At 42.3% G+C, this 27174-nt stretch overlaps 1 protein-coding gene across 1 annotated transcript in view; it reads right to left on the reverse strand.

Annotated features, from left to right (window-relative positions):
• Positions 1-27174, reverse strand: part of Dnah3 (dynein axonemal heavy chain 3) — a 180918-nt gene that overhangs the window by 17807 nt on the left and 135937 nt on the right. The window contains exons 50-53 of the mRNA XM_090357818.1: positions 17142-17324; positions 8992-9190; positions 4548-6689; positions 1771-1996 (exon numbers count right to left, since the gene is read on the reverse strand). Of these exons, the coding sequence (XP_090213944.1) occupies positions 1771-1996; positions 4548-6689; positions 8992-9190; positions 17142-17324 (2750 nt within the window). The remainder of the gene's footprint in view (positions 1-1770; positions 1997-4547; positions 6690-8991; positions 9191-17141; positions 17325-27174) is intronic.

The raw sequence follows: 27174 nt of genomic DNA on the forward strand, positions 1-27174 counted from the left end.
CTCTAGATCCCTACAGCCTTCTCGGTAAGGGAAGAATGGGTGCCAAGCAAGGGTAAAAGCTACAGAGGATGTAAGACTTCTATTTATTCACCACAGAGAAGGCAGAAATAATGGGCAATGGCGTCCAAGGGAGAAAAGGTCCAAATGCATTAGAAGAAACCTGGAAAACATCAGGGAGTTGGGGCTGGGAGAGTGGTCTAGTGGTAGAGTGCTTGCCTAGCAAGCACAAAGCCCTGGGTTCGGTTCGTCACTACCACATAAAGAGAAAAAGTCAGAAGTGGTGCTGTGGCTCAAGTGGTAGAGAACTTGAGAAAGCCCCAAGACAGACAAAGAAACAAACAAAACAATCAGCTAGTAAAAGAGATGGATGATGGTCAAGAGGTAAATGTAGCTCATTACTAGGTGCCCTTTCTTCCTTTCCCTTTCCCTTTATTTTTCCCTTTCCCTTTCCCCTGTCCCCATTCCTTTTTCTTTCCCTACGCCTGTCCCTTCCCCTCCCTTTCTTCCCCTTCTCCTTCCTTCCTCTTTCCTCCCGCCCTTCCCTGTCTCTCTCCCCCTCCCCATTCCTCTCCCCCTCCCCCTTCCTCTCCCCGCTCCCCCCCTCATAAGTCTAATGAATCTAGAATAAGGGAATTCATAACATTTAAAAGACACCAAATAGCCCAAGGAATACAGAATAGAGGAACTAGATACCACTGTTGACACGCAATCTTCCTTGACGTGTCTGCTGTCACTTCCCCTAACAACTTGCTTCCTTCCATTTGTCTTCCTTTCCTTCTTTTTCTTCCCTTTTTCTCTTCCTTTTCTTTCTTCTCTTCCTTTCTCCTCCCTTCCTCCCCCCTTTTCTCCTTCTTTCTTTCCTACCTTCCTTTCTTCTTTTTTCTTTCTTTTCTTTTACAGTCTTTCTTAAAAGACTGCAAGGTGGCTACAGTTTAACATGTGCATCTAAGCATCCAGGACTTCACCAAAGTTACCCTTTTATCACTTTTCCTCCATACCATCTGATTTATTTTTGCTCAGGCTACCCCCTACCCCTGGAGCCACAGCACTACTTTCAGCTTTCTAGTGGTTAATTGGATATAAGAGTCTCAGGACTTTAGTGCCCAGACTGGCTTTGAACATTGATCCTCAGATCTCAGTCTCCTGAGTAGCTAGGATTACAGGTGTGAGCTAACCACGCCTGGCTTCACACATTGCTTTTTAAAATGCTGTTCCTAGACAGGTGGCAGAGTTGTTCACACCTATAATCCTAGCCACTCAGGAGGCTGAGATCCGAAGATGTATGTTTTGTAGCCAGCCTGGAGAAGGAAAGTCTGTAAGACTCAAATCTCTACCAAAAAAACTAGAAGTGGAACTGTGGCTCCAGTGGTAGAGTGTTAGCCTTGAGCAAAAATAGATCAGGGACAGTGTCCAGACCCTCAATTCAAGCTCCAGGATGGATACCCAGGCACACACACACACACACACACACACACACACACACACACACACACACACATATGCAAATGCTGTTCCTTTGATTAGGATGTACCTCTTGCTGACAAATTCTTATACATATGCCCAAATCCAAGGTAATTATCCATCCTCTACACCTCCCTTACTTTCCAGTTCCTTTTCTGGCCCCATCTTTTTTGTTCAGTATGACCCAACATCAATGTTATTCATCTAAAATCTGTTAATGGTAGGACAGTGTCTTACCATTTTAATATTCCCATACTGCAACATAATATCTGGCGCTTGAAGACAGATGGGTGATGGGAAGCCTCTCACCTGAATCTGGCGTTGGTGTTCTCTGGAACAATCACCTCCTCACAGATCTTTTCCAGGGCAGGCATCCAGCTAGTAGCCAAATGGCAATTCTGAAGGACCACCCAGGTCCCATCTTTGATGGCACAGTCGATCATTTTGGCAGCAATAGGGCCTTGGCCTTGGCCGAGGGAGATGGTCTGTGTTTTGGAACCTCCCATGTTAAGGTCATCTGCAAACTTCAGCAGACCTGAGATAGGAAGAAAATGGGCTTTTGAAAGAGGCTAGCTAGGCTGGGAATGTGTTTTCAAAGCAGAGTGCTTTCCCAGCATGCAAGAAGCCCTGGATTTGATTCCTCAATACCACATAAACAGAAAAGGCTAGAATTGGTTCTGTGGCTCAAGTGGTAGAATACTACCCTTGATCACAAACAAGCTCTGGGACAGAGCCCAGGCCCTGAGTTCAAGCCCAGGACTGGCAAAAAAGTGGAGGTGAGGGTGATGACTGGCTAGCTCAGATCTCATTAGCATAACAACACAAAAGTACATTACAATTTTAGATTCAGAAAGAAACTTACTGGCTTCTGATGTGGAGATGTGTGTGTGTGTGTGTGTGTGTGTGTGTGTGTGTGTGTGTGTGTGTGTGTTACGTTTGTAATACTAGGTACTCAGGAGGCTGAGATCTGAGGATGGCAGTTCAAAGTCAGCCCAGGCACTAAAGTCTCTTATCTCCAATTAACCACAAGAAAACCAGAAGTGGTACTGTGATTGTGGCTCACGGGGTAGGGTAATAGTCTTGAATTGAAGAGCTCAGGGGCAGTGCCCAGGCCCAGATTTCAAGTCCTATGACAGATAAATAAATAAAACAAAATAAACGTCTCCCTGAGAATGCTGTAGAAATTGGGATAAATAAATAAATAAAACAAAACAAATAAACGTCTCCCTGAGAATGCTGTAGAAATTGGGCACAAACAGCAGACTAAGCTGCAGTCACCTCTCCTTCTTTTTCTTTTTGTTTTTCTTTTTTTTTGTGGGTTTTGGGGCTTGAATTCTGCCTGAGCGTTGTCGCTGAGCTCTTCAGCTCAAGGCTACCACTTCACATTTTCTTGGGGTTAATTGGAGATAAGCATCTCAGGTCTTTTTGTGCCTGGGCTGGCTTTGAACCTTGATCCTCAGATCTCAGCCTTCTGAGTAACTAGTATTACAGGTGTGAGCCACTGTGCCGGGCTCTCCTTTTTGTTGGAAGCACACTGGCTTTCCTTCCTCCTTTCTTCCCTCCCTCCTCCTTTCCTTCTCTTCTTTCCTTCCATCCTTTTTTTTTTCTTTTTGAGACAAAGGTCTTACTATGTACCCCAGGCTATCACCCTTCCTGACACGGTCTCCTAAGTGCTTGGATTATAGGTGTATGCCAAAACTAGCTTTGAGCTCACAGTTGGCTTTTGTGCTCAAAGCTGGTGCTCTGTAACTTATGACACATCTCTGCCTTTGGTTTTTTGCTGGTTAATTGAAAATGAGAGTCTTATGGAATTTTCTGCATGGGCTGGCTTTGAACCATGACCCTCAGATCTCAGCCTCCTGAATAGCTAGGATTACAGGTGTGAGCACCAGTGCCCAGCAAATATTCTTGTGTGTATGTGTGTGTGTGCATGTGCACATGCATGTGGGAGTGTATGCATGCATGCACATACACACACATGCCAGTTCTGGGGTTTGAACTCAGAGGCTGGACACTGTCCTTGGACACTTAAAATCAAGGCTTGTGCTCTGCCACTTGAGCCACAGCACCACTTCCAGATTTTTCTGAGTATGCGATACTGAGGAATCAAAGCCGGGGCTTTGTGCACGCTAGGCAAGCATGCTACCACTAGGCTACACTTCGCACTTCGCCCTGAGTTCAAGCCACAGGACTGGCAAAAATAAAAGATAACTCCTTTAGGTGGAAAATAAAGTTTTCATTTGCCTTTTATCCATTACAGACTCTCTCAACTGCTTATTTTGAGCTGGGCATGATGTAAATATAGGGTATGCCTGTAATTCCAGCAATAGGAATTACAAGGAATTGCTTTGTTGTTTAAGGCAAGTATGTGCTTCGAAAATAAAAGACTAAGGTCAGGCACCAGTAGGTCACACCTATAATCCTAGCTACTTAGGAGTCTCAGGTCTAAGGTTGTGATTTGAAGTCAGCCTGGGCAGGAAAGTCCTCCAGACTTCTATCTCCAGTTCACCCAAAAGCCAGAAGTAGATAATTTAAAGATATATGGATTATATCTCAACTTTATAAAAATAGAAAGTCAGGAGGCTAAGATGTGAGGATTGCAGTTCAAAGGCAGTTTGTGAGACATTTATCTCCCATTTACCACCAAAAAGCCAGATATAGACATGTGGTTCAAGTGGTAGAGCACTAGCCTTGTCCAAATAGTGTTTAAGCCCTGAGTTCAAGCCCGGAGACCAATATAAAATAAATAAATAAAAGCCTGTGCTGGGAGTTCATGCTTGTAATCCTAGCTCCTCAGAAGGCTGAGATCGGACGATCTCGGTTCAAGCCTTATCTGCAGTTAACCATCAGAAAACTGGAGACAGCGCTGTGGCTCAAGTGGTAGAGCACTAGCCTTGAGCTGAAGAGCTCAAGGACAGCACCCAGGCCCAGAGTTCAAGGCCCACAACCATCAAAAAATATAAAGAAATAAAAATAAACAAATAAATGATTAAATTGCTCAGCCTTTAAAGCCATTTGAGATCTAGTAAAAGCACACTGCTGTCACCCATCCACTCAATGTTTCTTCTATAATATTCTGTACTTACCAGCCATTGGGTCTGCACCTGGAGACAACACAAAAATCAGTGGTGCACAACAACTGGAATCATTGTAGGATCCCTGGAGATCAAAAGTGGGAGGTTCAATGTATACCTTTCCCATGTGGTCAGCAATGAACTCTCGCACAGCAGGGACCATCTTATCAGGCCGCAGGCATCGGAGGATTACCATCCTCTCCAGTCCTTCAAGAAACTGCCAAGATCCAGGAAATAACTCCTCGTGGGGCCAGGCTGAGTCATAGATAAGCTTCCATTCATCAGTGCTTACTTGAAAATGTTCCATCAGGCCTCTCATTTTGGGTAATGAGGAAGCACGCACAATCTCTGCCCAAGCCTTCTCAGACAGCCATTCAGAAGCTGGATTAGGGAAAGGGTTGTCCAGAGCAATCCCTCCAGTTAAAAGGAAGTACCAAATTTCCTCATTAATTTTGTTTTTCTCTTTCATAATGCCGATGGTCAAGAGAAAGGAGAAGAGCAGCTTATCCTTCTCAAATAAAGAGCGGCACACATTGTTATAGATGCTCAAGGTGAAATGATCAATGATGTATTGGATGCGGAGTTCTAGCTCGTCGCTCTTCGGGCTGTGAGCCAGAGAATGTACATAGAGGTTGATGAACCATGTCAGGGAGTATTGATACATAGGCTCAATATTGGCCAAGTCAGAGATACAGAAAAAGACGGTGGCAGAGTGTACAGCCACTGGCTTGTAGCCCATTCGAGTCTCATCAATCTGCGTTTCTGTCATGGAAGCTATTTTCTGTTTCTCAGAGATTTCTTCAGAGAGCTCTTTCGAGGAGGACAGCACTTTGATGGCAGTTTCATCCTCAAGAATGTTGCCTTCTGACATGGATAAGACTGCCAAGATCTTATCCTCAATTTCTTTCAGTTGCTTCTTATTATGGGCACTTTCTACAATCAACTGGTTCTTTTTCTCTTCTAGTTCTGGTTTCTCCTTGGCTGCCACAATGCCAAGGAGTTGGTCTTGGAGGCCCAAGGGGGTGATCATAAAGTTGAGGAGACAGACTTTCACTGCGACTTCAGGAAGGTAATGTGGGTTCCTGAGGCGGGTGGTGATATATAACTTAAAATCCCGGGAATATTCAATAATATTCTCACCCAGCCTCATGTACTCAACCCCTTGCTGTTTGAATGTTGCCTTGAGTAAGATGGGTTCAATAAAGGCATCAATTTCTTCTCCAATATTTTCTAGTAAGACAGGGGTGCCAAACTGCAGGGCATTTTCCAGGATTCTCACGTAGTTACTATCGGAGAACTTGATGATGGACAGTTTATTTGCTTTTTCCATGTTCTTGACCCACTTATTGGCCTGTCCTTGTGGGTCAATCATTAAGGGCCAGCGTCTGGAGTTGGACACAATGATGCCGTTATCAATGGAGAAAGAGTCAACAGGAAGCCCAGCAATCTGCCAGGCACGGATTTTGACAGGATCTCCTAATGTGTTGCTGAGGCTGAATTCCGCAGAGCCAGGAATGATCTTCTCCTTACAGTAGGCCAGCCATTCTTCTTGGCATTGCACCCGATAATCCACTGTGAAGGCACCCAGATAGGCCACAGTCCCAGAGGATAGCAACACGTCCCCTGTCAGATTAGTATAGCGGTACCCCAGCTGCCGGGCAGCTTCAATCCATCTGTCTTTCTCCCCACCAAGACCACTGATCAGTTTCTCTGCCCTGATGAGCTTTTGGGAACAGATCTCAATGTTTTCTTCTAAGTCTTTTTTCTTTGTATTCATCTCTTCAAAGTCATCATTCAGGGCCTGAAGACGATCTTCTACCAATTTCAGCTCTGCCCGTTTCTGATTCAGCTTTCCCATCTGGATATCTAGCTTCCCTTCAGCCTCCTTTAGTCTCTCCCTTTTGGGAGCTACCACCTTAGCCACACGATCATATACCTCCATGGCTCTCACCCACTTGCATAGCCCCTCACAGGCCGATGATACATTTTTAATGACGGCTGGCTGGAAGTCAGGATGATCAATAAACCTTTCCCGAATCCGTTTCATGATCAATGGAGGAATGTTGTCTTTGTCATATGTCTTAAGACTTTCCAAAAACTTCAGATCTCCAAGAATTTTTCTTGAAACGCCCCAGAAATCTTCAATCATCTTCCCTGTTTGGGTACAGGAAAGAAAACTAGATTATATTAAGACATTTTAATTGAAATGTAAATTTCTACAGGGGTTGCTACTATCCAAGAGTTTCATCAGAGTCTGGGGAGCCCATATGGACTTGGGAGGTGAAGGATCTTTTCTTCATGATCCTATGTGAGGCTCTACCATGAGCCTTTTGTGATGTAAGCAGCTAGATCTAGCTGGATCAGGCCACACTTTGTGTCTTACTTAATTTGTTTACAGACAGGATCTTGGTATGTAGTCCACTACGAAACTTGAGATGCTCCAGTCTCGGCCTCTCAAGAGCTGGATTTACAGGCTTGATCACCACACCTAATCACAGCTTACTTTACAAGCCAATTCCATTGAGAAGTTTCCTTAGATTTCTCTTTCCAGTGGGACCATTTTTCATCATCTACTATAATTTCCTTTTATATTGTAATCAATCAGTTTTTGTTTTCCGTGTGTGTGTGTGTGTGTGTGTGTGTGTGTGTGTGTGTGTGTGTGTGTATGGGTATTTGAGTCCAAAGTCTGAGAGCTGTCCCTGAATTTTTTTTTTTTGCCAAAGGTAATACTCTACCACTTAAGCCGCAGCTTCATTTCTGGCTTTTTGGAGGTGTATTGAAAGTAAGAGCCTCACAGACTTTTCTACCCAGATTGGCTTTGAACCATAATCCTTAGATCTCAGCCTCCTCAATAGCTAAAATTGCATGTGTGAGCCAATGCATCTGGATTATTTACTTTCTATTATTAATTACTCCCTCAAAACTGTAAGTTTTATGATTTGCAGAATCTGGCACATCACCTGATATTTAGTTGTTGATAAATATAAACTAAAGGAATACTACTACTTCATGGTCTTACTCAAAATTAAAGAGGAAAATAGGAGCCAGCCCTGGGGGCATGTGTTTGACATACATTTTTCCAAATCCAAGTGGCAGATTAGATGGAACTCAGAACTCCAATGATGGAAAATGTGAGCAAGTAAGGTCATAGTTTCAGAAAAGCAGCTTTCATTTTTAGTGACTTTCTTTTCCACCACATGTATGTGTCTGTCTTCACTGCTTTCCTACTCAGAATTTTTGTCTCAGTCTCTGTTTCCTTCTGTTTCTCTCTTCCCCTCTGTCTGTCTCTCTCCTGTCTATCTGCATCTAACTCTTACTCTCTGTTCCCAGCCTCTGTCTTTCTCCATCCTAATTTCTTTCCCTCCTGGTTTCTTCTCCTCTCCTTTCCTGTTCTCTTTTGTCCTTCTCTTCCCCTCTTCTTGCCTGTCCTCTCTACCCCTTTACCTCCCCTTCTACCCTTCCCACTCTTCTTCTTCTCCTCACCCTCCCCTATCCTCCCCTCTCCTCCCTGTCTCTTCTGTCTTTGCCTTCTCTCCCTCCCCTTTTCCTCTTCCCTTCCCCATGATCATGATGTGTATATGTATGTGTGCGTGTGCTTGTGTATGTGTATATGCTCATACATATATGTGTGCATGCATGCATAATCCTACATGGCCATCTAGGTGTCTGTATCTCTATACTTCTCATTCTCTTACTTTGTCTCTATCTCTCATGTGTGTGTGCATTTACATGTGCATGTGCATTCTAATCCTGGACTTGAACTCAGGGCCAGAGAACTATCCCTTAGCTTTTTTGTCCAAAGCCAGTGCTCTACCACTTTAACTGTGCCCTTCTGGCTTTTATGGTGGTGAATTGGAGGTAAGAGTCCCATAGAGGGCCGAAGCATGGCCTAGTGATAACATGCGCTCCTAGCATGCACAAAGCCCTGGGTTTGATTCCTTAGTACCAAAGCCAGAAGTGATGCTATGACTTAAGTGGTAGAGCAATGGTCTTGAGAAAGCTCAAGGACAGTGTCCAGGCCCTGAATTCAAGCCCCAGGACTGGCAAAAAAAAGTCTCTTTGATTTCAAATTTTGATCATCAGATCTCAACCTCTTGAGTAGCTAGTATTACAGGCATGAGCCACAAGCATTTGACTTCTTTATCTCTCTCTGTCTCTTCTCTGTAAATGTCTCTGATTCTGTCTCCATGTCTCTTGAATGTGTACACATGTATTTGTCACACACCAGGCCTTGAGATATATTCCTTATGCTTTTTGCAATGATTTATTAGCTACGATATTAACTAAAGTCATCTCTATCCACAGATAATCTGTCCTTTCTCCCCAACTGACAGGTGAGAGGCTGGTAGAGAAGAACCAGTAAGATCTTTGGATGCGCATGTATGTAAATTTCTCCAGAACTCAGCCACCCCATCTGAGGGCCTGAACTAAAACAGCCTGGGATAAGAGTGGTGACCTGAGCCGCTGGGATCCGGTTTCCTCTCTGGCCTCAGCCCCTTCATGACACAGATGCTCTCCATAACCAACTTGACGGGGCCTGGTGGGTTCTGCATTGACTTCACCAGTGAGATATCCGCTGGATTCAGAGTGTCAAGTGCAGCAAGTGCAGCTTCAAGTGCTGGCATGGCCTCGGCCAGGTCACCCTCGCATTCAGTCTGTGCAACACAAGGACAAAAAGCGATGAGTGCTTGAGCCCTGTGAATAGAGATGCTTTGTGCCTTTCGAAGATGAGGCCCTCCTCCTCTCAACCATTAATGTCTGCAGAATCAATCGATTTTGGATATCCTAGGTATCTGAGCATTCACTTTATTTGTAATCATGAGCAATCAAACATTGCTCAGATCAGAACCATTAGCATCCCTCTCCTTTTGGACTGTGTCTAGGTGTTGGGGAATTTTAAACTCCAATTATTTGAAATCTCTAATAAATTGGTATAGCTTTTTCTGTCCATAGAGCACCAGAAATTAATTCTTCCTGATTGTATGTTGGTTCCTATTTTCTAATTCCCTAAACAGTGAAAGTTAAAAAGAAATAAAGGCTTAGTACTGGTGGCTCATGCCTGTATAATCCTAGACACTGAGGAGGTTGACATCTGAGGATAGTGGTTTGAAGCCAGCCAAGGCAAGAAACTCTGTGAGACTCATCTCAGTTCACCAGTTAAAACAAAAAAAAAGCTGGGAGTGGAACTGTGGCTCAAGTAGTAGAGTGCTGGCCTTGAGCTCAAAGATAGCACTCAGGCCTAGAACTCAAACCCCAGGCAGACATATAAATGAAGAAGAAGAAGAAGAAGAAGAAGAAGAAGAAGAAGAAGAAGAAGAAGAAGAAGAAGGAGGAGGAGGAGGAGGAGGAGGAGGAGGAGGAGGAGGAGGAGGAGGAGGAGGAGGAGGAGGAGGAAGGAAGGAAGGAAGGAAAAAGGAAAAAGGAAGGAAAGAAGGAAGGAAGGAAGAAAAATCCTAGACATATCCAGAATGCTTACTGATTTTTGTTCATGGTCACTATTCTGTTAATTGGAATTGAAACTTATTTAATTTTCATTCCTTTGTTTCCTTACTTAATAAAGCCACAATTCTATCTCTGGAGAAAAAAATCAAGCACTTCGGGTTTTCTTTGTTGTTGTTTTTTTTGTTTGTTTGTTTGTTTTTACAGTCCTGGGGTTTGAACTCAGGGCCTGGGCACTGTCCTTGGTCTTTCCCTCTAACACTTGAGCCACATCATCACTTGCAGATTTTTCTGTGTATGTGGTACCAAGGAATCAAACCCAGGGCTTTGTGCATGCTAGGCAAGCACTCTACCACTAGGCTACACTCCCAGCACAAGCATTTAGTAGTAGTTGTTGTTTTTCATGAATTTCCAAGAGATATAAAGTGGGTAATTTCCAATTCACTGATTAAGAGAATGCTGAATGGAGTAAAGAATGAAACTCAGCAGTGACAGGAAGAGAGCAATGAAAGAAATGAAGAGTAGAATAAGGTTGAAAGTTAGTAAATATGTTCAGAGATGGGCTAGAGAGTAGAAATCACAGAGTATGAAGCTGGGTAAGAGTTGAGAAAAGGACTGAAATCAGGGAAAAGGAAATAATTATATGTTAACCATTGCTGGCTAATTTTAAATATAGGAAATATCATCCAGCTATTAAAAAAATGAAATGCTGGTGCCTGATACAATATGAACGAACCTTATAAATGAACCTTTGTTGCTTTAAAGAAAGAAGCCAGACAAAGGAGGCTATGTTATCTAGTTTCATTTATATGAAACAGGCAGAATGGGTAAATCCATGGAGGCAAAATATAGCTCAGTCTTATGTTGTGGAGAGGAGGATGAGGAGTTACTGCTAATTTTGTTTTGTTGGAGCTGGTAAGAATATTCTAGAATTAGGTAATAATGATAGTTATATAACTTTATGAATAATTTAAAAGTGAATATTAAGGATTAGGTGCCACATCTCTGTTTACTAGGTGTATTTATTTATTTACCAGTTCTGGGTCTTGAACTTGGGGCCTGAACATTGTCCTTGGCTTTCTCAAGGCTAGAGCTCTAACACTTGAGCCATAACATCACTTGCAGCTTTTTCTATGTATGTCGTATTGAGGAATTGAACCTGGGTCTTCATGCATGCTGAGCAAACACTCTACCACTAGGCCAAACTCTCAGCCTACTTAGTGGATTTCAACCCCCTCAAGTGCCCAAGACATCACAGAATCAGTAGTTCCATATTACTTTCCAAATTTGCCAAATAACTTACAATCCGTATGTACTTTGGCCTGGCAACTTTGCTCCTTTTTCCTTAAGGGACAAAGTCTGGCTTTTAGCTCAGCCTTGGAGCAAATTGGTTTGCTAAGTGACTCAAAAAGTTCTTTCAGCCATGCACCAGTGAATCATGGATATAATACTAGCTTCTCAGGAAGTTGAGATCTGAGTATCAAGATTCAGAGCCAAGCCACGTATAGTGGTTCACACCTGTAATACTAGCTACTAAGGTGGCTGACTGCCATTCAAAGCCAGTCCAGGCACTAAAGACCATGAGACTCCAATTAATCACTAGAAAACTGGAAGTGTCACTGTGTCTCTGGAGGTAGGGTGGCAGCCTTGAGCTGAAGAGCTCAGGGACAATGCCCAGACCCAGAGCTCAAGTCCCATGACTTACCACAAAGAAAAGGCTCAAAGCCAGCCCATATAGGGAAGCCCATGAGACTCTTATCTCCAATTAATCACAGAGAAAGCCAGAAGTGGCACTGTAGCTCAAGTGGTAGAGCACTAGCCTTAAGTGAAAAAGGTCTGGGATAGGCACCCAGATCCTGAGTTCAAGCCCAACAGCAGGCACATTTTTAAAGGCTTTCATTGTGACATTATCTGTAATAGTGATTGTAATTTCTGGATATGTATGAATCATTGAGAAGCATTTATAATATCCTGTGATCAGGCTCCATGCCCAGAGATTATGATTCACTTAGTATGGGCAAGATCTCTGCATCAGATTGATAGTTTTTGTTCTTGTCTTTTGCTTTGGGGCCAGTCCTGAGGATACAACTTACTATCTATGCTTTTGTTTGCTCAGTGTTAGCACTCTACCACTTGAGCCATGGCTGCTCCACTTCTGTCTTTTTTGGTTCCTAAGTGAAGATAAGAGTCTCATGGACTTTCCTGCCTGGTCTAGCTTGGAACCATAATCCTCACATCTCAGCTTCCTGAGTAGCTAGGAAGACAGATGTGAGCCATATTGGCACTTGTTGGCTCATCTGGGTTTTTAAAATCCCAAAGGTAGCCAGGCACTAGTGGCTCATCCCTATAATCCTAGTTATTCAAGAAGCTGAGATCTGAGTACAGAGGTTCAAAGCCAGCCTGGGCAGGTGACCTGTCTGTGAGACTCTTACCTCTAGTTAACTGTCAGAAAACAAGAAGTGAAGGTATGGCTCTAAGTGGTTTAGTGGTAGCCTTGAGTGAAAAAGCTCAGGGACAGAGCCCAGGCCTTCCATTCAAGGCCCACAGTGGACCAAAAAATAAAACAAAACAAAAAAATTAGCCAGATATGATAGCTCATGCCTGTAATCCTAGCTACTCTGGAGGCTAAGATCTGAGGATCGTGGTTCAAAGCCAGCCAGGGCACTAAAGCATATGTCTCTTACCTTCAATTAATCTCTAGAAAACAGGAAGTGGCACTGTGGTTCAAGGGGTAAAGTGGTAGCCTTGAGCTGAAGAGCTCAGAGACAGTGCCCAGGCCCAGAGTTCAAGCCCCATGACCCTCACAAAGAATCTCCATAGGTGAAATCTGGGTACCAGTGGCTCATACCTATAATCCTAGCTACTCTAGAGGCTGAGATTGGAAGATTTCAGTTCTAAGTGAGCCCCGGCAGGAAAGCTGGTGAGACTCTATCTCCAATTAACTATCAAAGAACCAGAAGTGGATCTGTGGCTCAAGTGGGAGAGAGCTATCCTTGAGCACAAAAAAAAAGCTGAGAGGGACAGAACCTAGGCCCTGAGTTCAAAGCCCCAGGACCAGTGCTAAGAAAGAAATAAAAACTAACCAAGAAACAATAACAAGTAGCCCTCCAAAGGTGATACTGACATGTGACCATTGAGAAATTCCTTAGAATACTGAAGCACTGACAACAAGAGCAAGAGGGCACAAGCTTTAATGTCTGATGAACCTCTTAGAATAGTCATTGAGATTAATTATATACCACTTTGGAAAGTTGTTTGTGATGTTATAATTTTGATTAAGCTGACATAAAACTCACAGGAACAAGGAGATTTGTGAAGCTGAAGCTTCAAAAGGTGCTACAGCTGAGTTCATTAAAATTATTTCATGTGTTATTTCCTCTTTTTTGTAAATGTATGTAGTATTAAGGAATTGAACCCGGGTCTTCATGCATGTTATGCAAGCACTCTACCACTAGGCCAAATTCCCAGCCCCTCAAATGTGTTATGATACAAGTTTCTGTGTTTCAAACCTTATTATTAAGCAGGGCACTGGTGGCCCACATCTATAATCCTAGCTACTCAGGAAACTGAGATATAAAGATTGCAGTTCAAAGCTAGCCCAGGCAGGAAAACACCATGAAACTTTCATCTCCAATAAACTATCAAGTAAAAGCCAGAAGTGGTGCTGTGACTCAAGTGATAGAGTGCTAGCTTTGAGCAAAAATAACTCAAGGCAGAGTCCAAGTCCAGAGTTTAAGTCCAGAAATCAACTGTGACTCAAGTAGCAAGACTGCTACTTTAAGAAAAAAGAAAACGAAAGGAAGAGAGAGAAGGAAGGAAGGAAGGAAGGAAGGAAGGAAGGAAGGAAGGAAGGAAGGAAGGAAGGAAGGAAGGAAGGGTAACAAACAGCAACCATGCCTAGTATTGGCCCTCCCCCCAAAATCCCCCAAGCAAATAAAAATTCTTATTAAAAATAGCATTTGTAAATTAGTGATGTAAGGAGCTATGAGAGAGAATGGATTATTTGTACCCTGATGAAATGCAACCAGATCTTCAGTAATTCTGGAAGTCTGTCCTCACTTCTGAGGAAAAAAAGTGACTCACTAGTTGAACAATCAAACTCATCTTTAAACAAATGGAACTACCTTTAACCCTCATCTCTCCCTGCTGAGTGGAGAGTTAAGTCCCTATACATGGACTCCTATGCTGACATTTCTGGAGTTCCAGATAAGTTCAGAAACTTAGCAGTCCTTACACGAAGTACTGTAGCCCTGAATACTTCAGGAAAGGACTTTGATCCACATAGAAATCTCAGAGCAAACACAGGTTTCTACCTTCTTCTCCGTGAGTTATTTCAGCTCCCTGTATTGTTCAGGACTAACAATGGGATGGTATAGTGTTAAACTTTAATACTCTTATTATAACCTACGGTGGCCATTTATTTCTCTGGGCATGGGCATAGTAGGGAGTGAGTCCCATCTCCTATAAACTGAATTACCAGATCATTTCCCTCTGCTAATTCAACTAATGTCTCATTTTGCCCTGACACTATACAGCAGAATCTTGGTACAGTCCCCTCCCCACCACTACAGGTGGCAAGAAACTGGCCTTTATCACTACATGGTAGAGGGCAAGAACAACAGTGTTGGAGAACAGCTGACAGGCACCTTGAGCTCCAAAAGATGTTATGAGCCTCACATGGTTTTCCCTTAGTTCCCCATTTACTGATAAGGAAACTGAGGAAGATGCAGACATTGCGCCTAGGCCAGTGTTATAAGTATGGGATATGGGTTGGCCAGGACATTATTTTTTTCTAAATCATAGTGATGTATGGAGTGGTTACAGTTACATTCTTACAGTAATGGGTTCATTACTTCTTGAACATTGTTACGGCTTCCCAAGTTTTCTCCCATTTTCCTACCTTCTGCCTCTCTGGTTGTAGGGTTCATTTCTAACATATGGTCTTACGAATATCCCTGTTACACTGGTTCATCCTCTGTCCTTTCACTCTTCCGATATGGCCATATGTACATAGCTTTTGAGCTAGTGTGTTCCTCTGCTAGGAAAATTAGTATGCTAGATGCATACTAATTACTACAAATGAGAAAAACCATGGAACCTATGTTCTTTGGGACGGACTTGCTTCACTTAATATTTTTTTTCCAAGTCTTTCCATCTCCTTACAAATGGGGCAATGTCATTCTTTCTGATAGAAGCACAGAACTCCATTGTACATATACACATCTTTTTCTTTTTGCCAGTTCTGGAGCTTGAACTCAGGGTCTAGGTACCTTGGGCTTTCTCAAGGTTAGAGCTCTACCTACTTAAGCCACAACACCACTTCTGGCTTTTTCTATGTATGTAGTAGTGAGGAATCAAACCCCGGTCTTTGTGCATGCTCGGCAAGCACTCTACTACTAGGCAAACTCCTGGCCCCTACATCTTTTTGATTCATTCATCTATGGAGGGGCATCTAGGTTAGTTCCACATCTTAATTATGGTGAATAATGCTACAATGAACATAGTTGTCCTGGTAGATTTTGTATGGCCTTGTTTCTGGACATTTGGGTAAATGCCCAGGAGTGGATTGCTGGGTCACAGAAGAGCTCTATGTTTAGTCTTTGAGGAACTGCCACACTGCTCTCAAGAGTGGTGGAACAAGTTTACATTTGGCCAGGACTTGGATGAGCTGGAACACACACTGGCAGTGGTGACTCAATGTTATGGATGGCTGCAATGCAGAAATTCATGACCAGTGATGACTGAAATGTCTAATTGTTTTTGTTTTTGTTTTGCATGTTCCCGGACATTGATCCCAAGATCATAAGCATGCTTGCCACGCAGTTTGCCATTTGAGCCATTTTAAAGTTTGTTTTTGAAACAGGGTTTTAAGAACTTGGCCAGGAGCTAGGTGTCAGGGGCTCATCTGTATAACTCTAGCTACTCAGGAGGCTTAGATTTCTTGAAAAGAGGTTTGGAGCCAACCTGGGCAAACAAAACTGCACATGGGCACGCACGTGCGCGCGCGCGCGCGCACACACACACACACACACACACACACACACACACGCACACACATACCAGTACTGCTGCTTGAACTCAGGGCCTGAATGCTGTTCTTGACCTTTGTTGCTCAAGGCTTAGTATTCTGCCATTTGAGCAACAACTCTACTTCTAGCTTTTTTGGTAGCTAAGAGCCTCACATGCATTTTTTTCCCTAGCCTCGCTTCAAATCTTGGTCCTCAGATCTCAGCCTGCTGGGTAGCTAGGATTATAGGTATAAGCACCAGGCTCACAGTATCTTATATGGCCTCCATTTGTCCTCTGTCCAAGTCATTAGGGCTAGGAGTGAATACGCCTTCATAGTTCAGAGCATTTATTATAGCTTCCGAGACCAGAGATCAGATCCTCCTTCAAATCCAACAAAGGCCAGATCTCAGGACTTATTGGAGAGAATCCAGCTAAAAAACCTGTCTACTTTAAGAAAAAAACACCAGAATCTAGTTAGGACTAAAGCCATACAGGCTACTTCTTGCTCAAGCCCATACCTGGGCTGGTAAAAAGAACTCTCTTGCTGCTATGTAGGGACATCAGGACAAGTGACTTGTATCAAGTGTCATTAGCCTTAGACTCTAATCTGCTAACAGACAGCTCTGGGAGAGAATTTCACCACTGAAATTTCACCAATGCCATCTAACTCAGATATTGATACCTCAGATTTTTTTTGTGAGTCATAAGGCTTGAACTCTGGGCCTGGGCGCTGTCCCTGAGCTCTTCAGCTCAAGGCTACTACCCTTCCCCTTGAGCCATAGCTCCATCTCCCCTTTTCTAGTAATTAATTGGAGATAAGAGTTTCAGGGTCAATTAACCACCAGAAAACCTAAAAGGAAATGCATACTATGCAAAAGCACAGTGGTAAAAGGAGTAACCAGGAAGGCAGTGTGAGCTGAGTACAGTAAATGAGGAGATAGTGGCACTGGATGAGATTAGATCCTGTTGTGTCTTCTCAGCTTTGACTGATGGACCTATAGAGACACCAGTGCTTCTTGGAGGCAGCCAGGTGCCAAAACACTCACTTCCTCACTTCCTAGCTATGAAATAGCTACCCAATTGTCTCATTTGCAACATGGGCACAACTGTGCACATTTCTGAACATCTTTCCCTCCCTTTCTCCTTAGTTCTTCATACCTTGATTGCTTGAGCCACAGCAGCAGATGCATTGGCTTCTTTCTCATCTGCCTGCACCAGCAACTTCTTGGCATCAGCTTGTTTGGTCTCCTCTTCAATCTTCACCATCATCTTCGCTGTCTCCTCAGAGGTGAGGATGAGTTGTGGTTGAAGAGCAGTGAGTTCTACTTGCATAACAGCCACCTAGTCAGGAGACAGCCAAAGGAGAAACTTAGAGTCAGCTGTGAATATGCCCCAAATGGCAAAGTTGATAAGAGCTGAACTGATTCTCCAACTGATGAGGGTGGCAGAAACAAGGACTCATGGCTTGGGCATGGTACTGTGTATATATTTGTTGTTTGATGGCTATCTCTTTGATCTTTCAATACTTATTGAGTTCATAACATATGCTGTAGTTCTCAAGTTCTGGACCAACCAGTAGATAGTAAAGTGAAAATAAAATTAGTTTCCCTCATGGACCCTTCATTCTAGTGTTGGGTGCAGAAAGACAAAAACCCAAAACAAGCTAAAAAATAAAACTTTTTAGGGCTGGAGTGTGGCTCAGGTGGTAGAGTACTTCCCTGGTATGCTCAAGTCTGAGTTGAATTCAAATCTCAGTACTACCAAAACATTATTTACATTATTCAAACCTGTGTGTGTGTGTGTGCATGCGCACACAGTCCTATGGCTCGAACTCAGGACCTAGGTGCTATCTCTAGCTATTTACTCAAAACTAGCACTCTAGCACTTAAGCCATAGCTCTATTTCCGGCTTAAAAATTAAAACAATTAATTGGGTCAGGAGTAAGGCCTAGTGATAGAGTGTTTGAATAACATACAGGTAAAGCTGGTAGTGGTGCTGTGGCTCAAGTGGTAGAGTGCTAGCCTTGAGAAAGCTCAAAGACAGTGCCTAGGCCCTGAGTTCAAACCCCAAGACTGGCAAGATTTTTTTTAAAAAAAGATTGATTAGCTCACAGATTTTCCTGCCTAGGCTGGTTTCAAACCGCAAGCCTCAGCTCTCAGTCTCCTGATTACAGGTGTGAGCTACTGGCACCTAGCCAAACCTGTATTTTTAAAATTGTTAATATAAAAGTGATATACAAAGGGGTTACAGTTTAAGTCTGTATTTTCATATATGTGCTGATACTGGGTCTTGAACTGAGGATCCTAGGTACTGTCCCTTAGATTTTTTTCTTCAGGCCTGGCACTCTACCACTTCATTCCCAGCTTCATTTCTGGCTTTTTGGTCCTTAATTGGAGATAAATATCTCATGGACTTTCCTGCCTGGGCTGGCTTGGGACCACTATCCTCACATTTCAGCAGCCTCCTGGGAGCTAGGATTGTAAGTATGAGCCATCAGTGTTCTGCTTAAGCCTGCCTACATGTTTTTGTTTTAATATAGAGAGGGGTTATAGTTACATTCATCAGCTAGTAGGTATATTACTTCTTAAAAATTGATACCTGTTTCCATGTTTTTCTCCCACTTTGCCTCCCCCAATCCCCTCCCAATCATCTTGTTTTTCCTCTTCCCTTTCCTATTTCAAATAAAAACAAATTAATGTATATACAATACACCAGGTACCAAAGTCATACAATAACAACATGAAATAAACCATAATGGAAGAAAAAAAGAAAAAATAACTTCACATAGTACATTAAAATCAACAAACACAAAAATAAACTTTTTGTTTATATATCCTAGAATTCATTTCCCTTCGCCTCATCCTATATGGCCATATGCACATAACATTTGAGCTATCGTAACCTCTGCTAGGAAAATCCTAGACATAAGAGAGAATGGAAGATGGCGCCGAGACAATAGGGATGCTGCCTAGCTCTCTCTCACAAAAAGAGAGACCAGGGAGTCCCAAGAGCCACAACAAACTAAAAAAGCAACGGAGAAGGACTCGAACTGGAAAAGAAATCCAGATAAAGCTCACATCCAACTTTCTCAAAGAATTCGGAATGCAAGGACCCCTCCCCGACCCCTCGCCACTGGCTCTAAGCCACGAAAAGCGGAGGCGGAGGGCACTGGGCCAGGCAGCCCCTGACCGCTGCAGAAACCAGCACAGGACCAGGCCAGCGAGCCGCAGAAGCAGCAGAACCCAGACGTGGAACCAGCACAGCAAGCAGCGGAACCCAGACGCCGAACACAGGCGGCAGAGGAGACCGGAGGGGAGTGAAAGACTCCCCACCACCGTGGAACACCCACAAACAGAACGCAGAGGCATGAGTAGTGCAGCGGGTCCCCAAACCCATCGGGAAAGCAGAGCTGGTGCCAAGCAATAGAACTTAACTCAGACCCCTCCACCCCGCATGAGAAAGACTGGCAGGAGCAGGGGAGCAAGGAATTTAGAATCCTGTCCCTTCCCTCAACAGCCCCCTCCCTCAGGCCATTGACTGGAGACTGACAGGCAGGCTACACTAAGACCCAGCACCCCACCAGGGGAAGTGGAGCTGTCCCAGCTCCCACCCACACAATAGGTTCCTGTCCCAGGCCACTGGATCTGGAGAGTGGATGGCTCTGAGTCCCTGCCTTAAAACAGCGGGTGGGGTGTGAGGGAAAATAGGAGCCAGCATCTGTCCCCCTCAAATCTTGAGCAGGGCATCCTCCAGCTGGGAATCTTGAGCAAGACAGCACCGAGGGACCCGCCACAGTCACAGACTCTCTGACAAAGCAGTGGAAACACAGCAGGGATCTGAAGGGCCAACCAGCAGCCAAGCTTGCCTTCTGAGAATTAGAAAGGCGAGGCTCCGCCCTTGGAGCCCAAGTCTTCAGCTGGGCCCCACCTCTGGGAACAGAGCAGTCTCCTGCTGGTCCTGCTGAGAGCCCCTGGAAACTCTCAAACCCCAGACCCTTGGCTGGGGGCCGCCTCTGGAAGCAGCACAGGAAAACGTCTGCCCACCGCACTCAGACTGAAGCTCGCAGATCCATCCCACGGCCCAGTGTGAGGCCACTGGTTGGGCTGAGAGCTAGTCGTGTAGCAACACATAAGTTTTATCTAATACTTTCCAAACTTTGTACTCAAATACGCTACTTACTTACCAACTTAGGTCAGTTATCCTTACACTATACCTTTTGTACATTACTATAATAATCTTACACTCCTACGTTTATCCTCTTGTACCTCCCCTGATCTCTCTCATTCTATTTTTCTATCTCTGGTCCTCTGTTCATCTTTCAACCCTTATAATGCATGGATCTACACTTGATGGCTGTTGAGCAATACTGTATATCTAGGTGTTCAATTATACTCTAGGTTCAGAGGGACTTAAACACAATAGAGATTGGATTGAGAGGCTTATTGTTTTGGTCATAAATCGTTTATCATTGGTTGTATTAGACTGGTCTGTAAGTGCACAAAAAGAAAGACTGATAACACCAATCAAAACTTGTGAACATCTAGTGTCTGCCAGCTACAGAGGTCTAGGTTGGTTATATCTGAAAAACTATAATCGTGTTTAGTATTAATCTTGCTCCCATTTTCAAATGGGCAGAACAAGAAACTCAAGAAAAATGTCAAATCAAGGAATAACATCACCCACCCAATATAAACAGACAATGGAATAGTCACTGGCAAACCCAGAGGAGAGTCTTCCAAGTGGTATACAAATGCAATTGATAAACATCATTAATGAAAATGTGAAAATATAAAGAAAGAGATAAAGGAGGAAGCCATAGCTAAACAAGAGGAAACCATAAACAAGGTGACAACTGAAAAAGAAGAAGCCATAAAGGAGGCCAGAATAAAGGTTTTTCAAAGAAAAATGGATGAATTCATAGAATCCACAAATAAAAAGGTGACCGAACTCCAACAAATGTCCAAAGAAAATAAAGCTACTGAGCTAACCACTCAAATGGAAATCAAGGAGCTAAATAAATCCATACATGATCTAAAAGAAGAGATGCAAGGCATCAAAAATGAGCAATTAGAAGCAAGGGAGATGAAAAATAAAGTAGATAGCTATGGTAGTAGGAGACAATGCAGAAGAGAGAATTTCCGGGGCTGAAGATAATTTAGTTGTTATAGAGATAAAACAGAAAATGAATCAATCCAAATCTAGGAAATATGAGAGAGCGCTTCAGGAGGTCCAAGATACAATTAGGAAGCCTAATTTAATGATAATTAGTATTGAGGAGGGTCTGGAGAAAGAGGTCAATGGTATTGGAAATATACTTCAGGGACTCATCTCAGAGAATTTCCCAAATATCCAGAAGGGCAGGCCCATCCAGATACAAAAAGCTTTTAGAACCCCAAACAGACCTGACCAGAAAAGAACATCCCACCGCCACATTGTAATCCGAACTGGATCAATAGAGACCAAAGACAGGATCCTAAAGGCAGCCAGGGAAAAGGGTTCAGTAACCTATAAAGGCAAACCAATCAGAATAACCCCAGATTACTCAGCAGAGACCATGCAAGCAAGAAGTGACTGGAAGCATATATGTCATGCCCTTAAGTCAAATAACTACCAACCAAGAATACTGTACCCAGCTAAGCTCTCATTCATAACTGAGGGAACAATAAAAGCATTCCATTCCAGGGAAAAGCTGCAACAACAGGTCGCAACAAAACCAACACTACAGAAAATTCTCAGAGATGTTCTACACACAGAAAACCAAAATAAATGCAATATAGGGAAAGAACTGGCACCTAAACAGCATACCATATAAGGACCACAAGAACTGTCAAGACACAGGCCCTAATAAAAGCTTTTAAAAATGGTAGGAACTAATAAATATCTCTCAATCCTAACCCTCAATATCAATGGACTTAACTCTCCAATTAAATGGCATAGGCTGTCTAGTTGGATCAAAAAGCAAGAGCCATCATTCTGCTGTCTTCAAGAAACACATCTTGCCCAAAAAAACAAACATCTTTTGAAAGCGAGAGGATGGAATAAACTCTATCAAGCTAACGGCCCCCATAAACAGGCTGGAGTTGCCATCCTCATATCAGATAAAATAGACTTCAAACTAAAATTAGTAAGAAAAGATAAAGAAGGTTACTACATACTCCTAAAGGGATCTTTCCTCCAGGAAGACGTAACGATCCTAAATATCTACACACCCAATCCCAGAGCTCCGAACTTCATCAAGCAAACTTTACTTTCACTGAAACCATACATAGACCGAAACACAGTGATTGTTGGTGACTTTAAAACACCACTCTCACCTATGGACAGATCAACAAGGCAAAAACTCAACAGAGAAACCTTAGAACTGAACAACTATATAGACCAACTAGATCTAACAGACATCTGCAGAATATTCCACCCAGCAACAACACAATATACGTTTTTCTCCTACCCAATATTAACATACCCACACTGAACCAAGAAGAACTAACCCAACTAAACAGGCCTATTTCAAGCTCTGAAATAGAAATGGCAATTAGAGAACTTCCACCTAAGAAAAGCCCAGGGCCAGATGGATTCACAGCTGAATTCTATAAGGTCTTCAAAGCAGAGCTCACACCAATACTCCTCAAGCTCTTCAACGAAATTGAAAATGAAAGTTCTTTACCAAACTCATTCTATGAAGCCAGTATAACCCTCATCTCCAAACCAGACAGAGATTCATCAAAGAAAGAGAACTATAGAACTATTTCTTTGATGAACATCGATGCAAAACTTCTCAACAGAATACTGGCCAACCGTCTACAACAACTCATCAAAAAAATTATACACTATGATCAAACTGGATTCATCACAGGGAGGCAAAGCTGGTTCAACATACACCAATCAATTAATATCATTCAACACATCAACAGGAGCAGGGACAAAAATCACATGATTGTCTCAATAGATGCGGAAAAGGCATTTGACAAGATACAACACCCCTTTATGTTAAAAGCTCTGGAGAAACTAGGAATCCAGGGAACATTCCTCAATATAATAAAGGCTATGAATGACAAACCCACAGCTAGTATTATACTTAATGGCAAAAAGCTAAAGCCAATCCCTCTAAAATCAGGAATGAGACAAGGATGCCCACTCTTTCCACTCTGCTAACATAGTATTAGAATTCCTAGCCAGTGCAATAAGGCAAGAAGCAAGCATAAAGGGGATCCAAGTAGGGAAAGAGGAAATAAAACTATCCCTCTTTGCAGACGACATGATTCTGTATTTAAAGAATCCTATAGACTCTACTCCCAAGCTCCTTGAGCTGATTCAAAACTTTGGAAGGGTAGCAGGGTATAAAATTAACCGACAAAAATCAACTGCCTTCATTTATGCCAACAGTGAGAGGAACGAGGCAATAATCAGGAAAGAAACTCCTTTCACAATAGCCTCAAAGAAAATAAAGTACCTAGGAATTAGCTTAACTAAGAATTAAAACTTTAAAACACTAAAAAAGGAAATTAAAGCAGAAATAAGGAAATGGAAAAACCTCCCATGGTCCTGGATTGGAAGAATCAACATTGTGAAAAATGACAATCTTGCCAAGGGCTATCTACAAATTCAATGCAATACCCATCAACATCCCAAAGGCATTCTTTAAAAAACTAGAAGAGGCAATCTAAAATTTCATATGGAATAATAAAAGACCCCGTATAGCAAAAACACTTCTTAGCAGAAAGAACAGCGCTGGAGGAATTTCAATTCCAAACTTTAGACTCTATTACAGAGCTATAATTATCAAAACAGCTTGGTACTGGCACAAGAACAGGCCTGAAAGACCAATAGAATAGAACTGAGGACCCAGATATTAAACCACAGACCTATGGCCACCTAATCTTTGACAAGGGAGCCAAAAAAAATAGAATGGAAGAAAGACAGCCTCTTCAACAAGTTGTGCTGGCAGAACTGGTTAAGCACCTGCAGAAAACTAAAGTTGGATCCTTCTTTGTCACCCTGCACTAGAATTAACTCCAAATGGATCAAAGACCTGGAGGTAAAAGCTGACACACTGAAAACTTTACAAGAAGGAATAGGAGATACACTAGGCCTCCTTGGCACTGGTCGAAACTTTCTCAATAAGGACCAAGAATCACAGCAAATAAGAGAAAGGCTGGATAAGTGGGACTGCATTAAACTGCAGAGCTTTTGTATGGCAAAGGACATAGCTAGTAAATTAATCAGGAAGCCTACAGAGTGGGAGAAGATCTTCACCAACCAAACAATGGACAAAGGCCTCATATCTAAAATATATCAACAGCTCAAAAAATTGAATCACTCCAAAACTAATCCCCAAAGTAACAACCATCCCATTAAAAAATGGGCCAAAGACTTAAAGAAAGTCTTCTCTGAAGAAGAAACAAAAATGGCCTACAGACACATGAAGAAATGCTCAACATCTCTGGTCATAAAAGAAATGCAAATCAAAACAACTCTAAGATTCCACCTCACTCCAGTTAGAATGGCCAGGATCAGGAAAACGAATAACAAAAGATGCTGGAGGGGATGTGGCCAGGAGGGATCCCTACTACACTGTTGGTGGGAGTGCAAACTCTTTCAACCACTATGGAAAGCAATATGGCAGTGCCTCAAAAGGCTAAACATAGAGCTCCCCTATGACCCTGCAATTCCACTACTTGGCATTTACCCAACCATCCAGAAACAAGAACATACTAAATCCACTACCACAACAATGTTCATTGCAGCATTATTCACCATAGCAAAAATATGGAACCAACCTAGATGTCCCTCAGTTGATGAGTGGATCAACAAGTTGTGGTATTTGTACACAGTGGAATTCTATGCTGCTGTCAGAAAGAATGACATCGCCCCATTTGATAGGAAATGGAAAGACTTAGAAAAAAATCATATTAAGTGAAGTAAGCCAGACTCAAAGGAAATTAGGCTCAATGGTTCCCCTCATTTGTCATAATCAGTAGAAACCTTGGGCTCTACTAGCAGAGATCTGCAATAGAGCAAAACCTTGATACATAAGGCCATATAGTATGAAGCTAATTGAAAAGACCTCCAGGATATTGAAACAAAAGCCATAGAATGAAATTGAAAGGACCTCCAGGATATTGAAACAAAAGCCATATAACGAATGATTGTTGTCCTTAATGTACTGTGTTATCTCTCATCTCCTTTGCTGTCCCTTGGTTATCTCATATTCTTATAGTATCTCACTTTGTTATCTGATATATTGAATTTATTTGTATTTGGTTATTTGAAATTTGATAGGGAAGGGGGGAAAACCAAGACAGGTGGGGGTGTGGGGGGGAGGGAAATGGGTACCAAGACATGTGAAAGGGTATCAATGTACGTGAATTAATGCACCTTCTATCTGGCAAATATCATGTAACCCTTTTACTAATTACAATAAAAAATGCAAAAAAGCCATAGAATGAATGATTGTTGTCTTTCGTGTACTGTGTTATCTCTCATCCCTTTTGCTGTCCCTTGGTTATCTCATATTTTTACAGTATCACACTTTGTTATCTGATATATTGGATTAATTTGTATTTGGTTATTTGAAATTGGATAGGGAATGGGGGAAAACCAAGACGGGGGGGGGGTGGAGGGGAGGGTAATGGGGACCAAGACATATGAAAGGGTATCAATGTATGTGAATTAATGCACCTTCTAACTGGCAAATATCATGTAACCCTTTTATTCATTACAATAAAAAAAAGAAAAGCCTAGACATATACTAATAGTAACAAATGAGAGAAATGGAGCCTAAGTTTCTTTGGGTCTGGCTTCACTTAGTATCATTTTTTCCAAATCTTTCTATTTCCTTACAAATGGGACAATGTCATTCATTCTTTGGACAGCATAGAATTCCATTGTGTATATGTACCACATCTTTTTGACCCATTCATCTACTGGGAGGCATCTGGGTTGATTTCATATCTTAACTATGGTAAATAATGCTGAAATGAATATCAACTTAGATCTATGTTTAAGGCTGTGAAGTAACTTATAGGAAACTGGGTACCTGGAATAGAAGGAATTTTCTAGACTTTTTTTCCCAACAGTGCTGAGAGTCAAATGTGTGTTTCTCCCCTCTCCTAGTCATATTTTGATATCTAATCCAGAAACTGTATTTGGAGGGAGAGATTTTGGAGGAATTTAGGATTAGATAACCTCATGAGGGCAAGGTCCCATGATGGGATAAATGTCTTTATAGACAGAAGAAGACACATAAAATTATCTCCACCATGTGAAAGAACAAGGCGGTCACTGTATGCAAACCAGGACCCCTCGCTAGACAATGAATTTGCCCTTGTCTCAAGCCAGGGCTTCCTGGCTTTCAGAAGTGTAAGAAACAAAGGTCTGTATGAAGCTACCCAGTCTAGGATATTTTGTTACAGCAGCTTGCACTGACTAATTGTCAGTTGTCCTGGAAAACATTCTTGTCAAGTAGTTTTCCAGTCTTGGCTTAAACAGCTCTAATCACAGTGCCTTTGTATGGATTTTGTCATTTTTCAGACAACGAAACTCATTAGGCGTCTATTTTTTGATGAAGAGACTGGAATTTAGCCCTATGCATTTTTTAACCCACTGGTGTTGATCCTGTCCTATAAAGCAACTCAGACAGACAGAATAAGATTTTAAGGATTCGCAGACAACTTCCTTTTCCTTGTACATGTGTGTACCAAACTGAAGTAAAACATTTGGTCTGATTATGAACATGAGCTCTGTGGTCAGCAGGTCTTTTCTATTTCTCACATAACACAACTTACTTACTGTTGTCTGAATAGACTGTAGTTTTGCATGTCTTTCTAAAAGCCAAGGATCCAAAGTTGACTCTCACTCCCCAGGAGTAGAGTTAATGGAACAAAACCCTTCAGTGTTCTTTTTTCATCCCTCTGTTGTAGTGAGTTTGCCACACAAAGTGTCAACACTGAGGCAATGCTTATGATTTATTCATAGCAGATATCCACAGTTCTAGACTGGTACTACAAAATCCGTATCTCAGTATGGCTCTAATTTTAGATGACTTGTCAAGTGGCTCCAAGTAATAAATAACTCAGAGGATGTGTACTTTGTGAAGGACAATGTACTTGTGTCAGCTCATTCAATTCTCATAATGGCTTTATGCAGTTAAAAATTATTTGTATCATCTTTTTATATAAAAGGAAACAAAGGT

This window comes from Megascapheus bottae, chromosome 25 (genome assembly GCF_031878675.1).
Source record: "Megascapheus bottae isolate mThoBot1 chromosome 25, mThoBot2.hap1, whole genome shotgun sequence".
In the NCBI taxonomy this organism is placed as follows: Eukaryota; Metazoa; Chordata; class Mammalia; order Rodentia; family Geomyidae; genus Megascapheus; species Megascapheus bottae.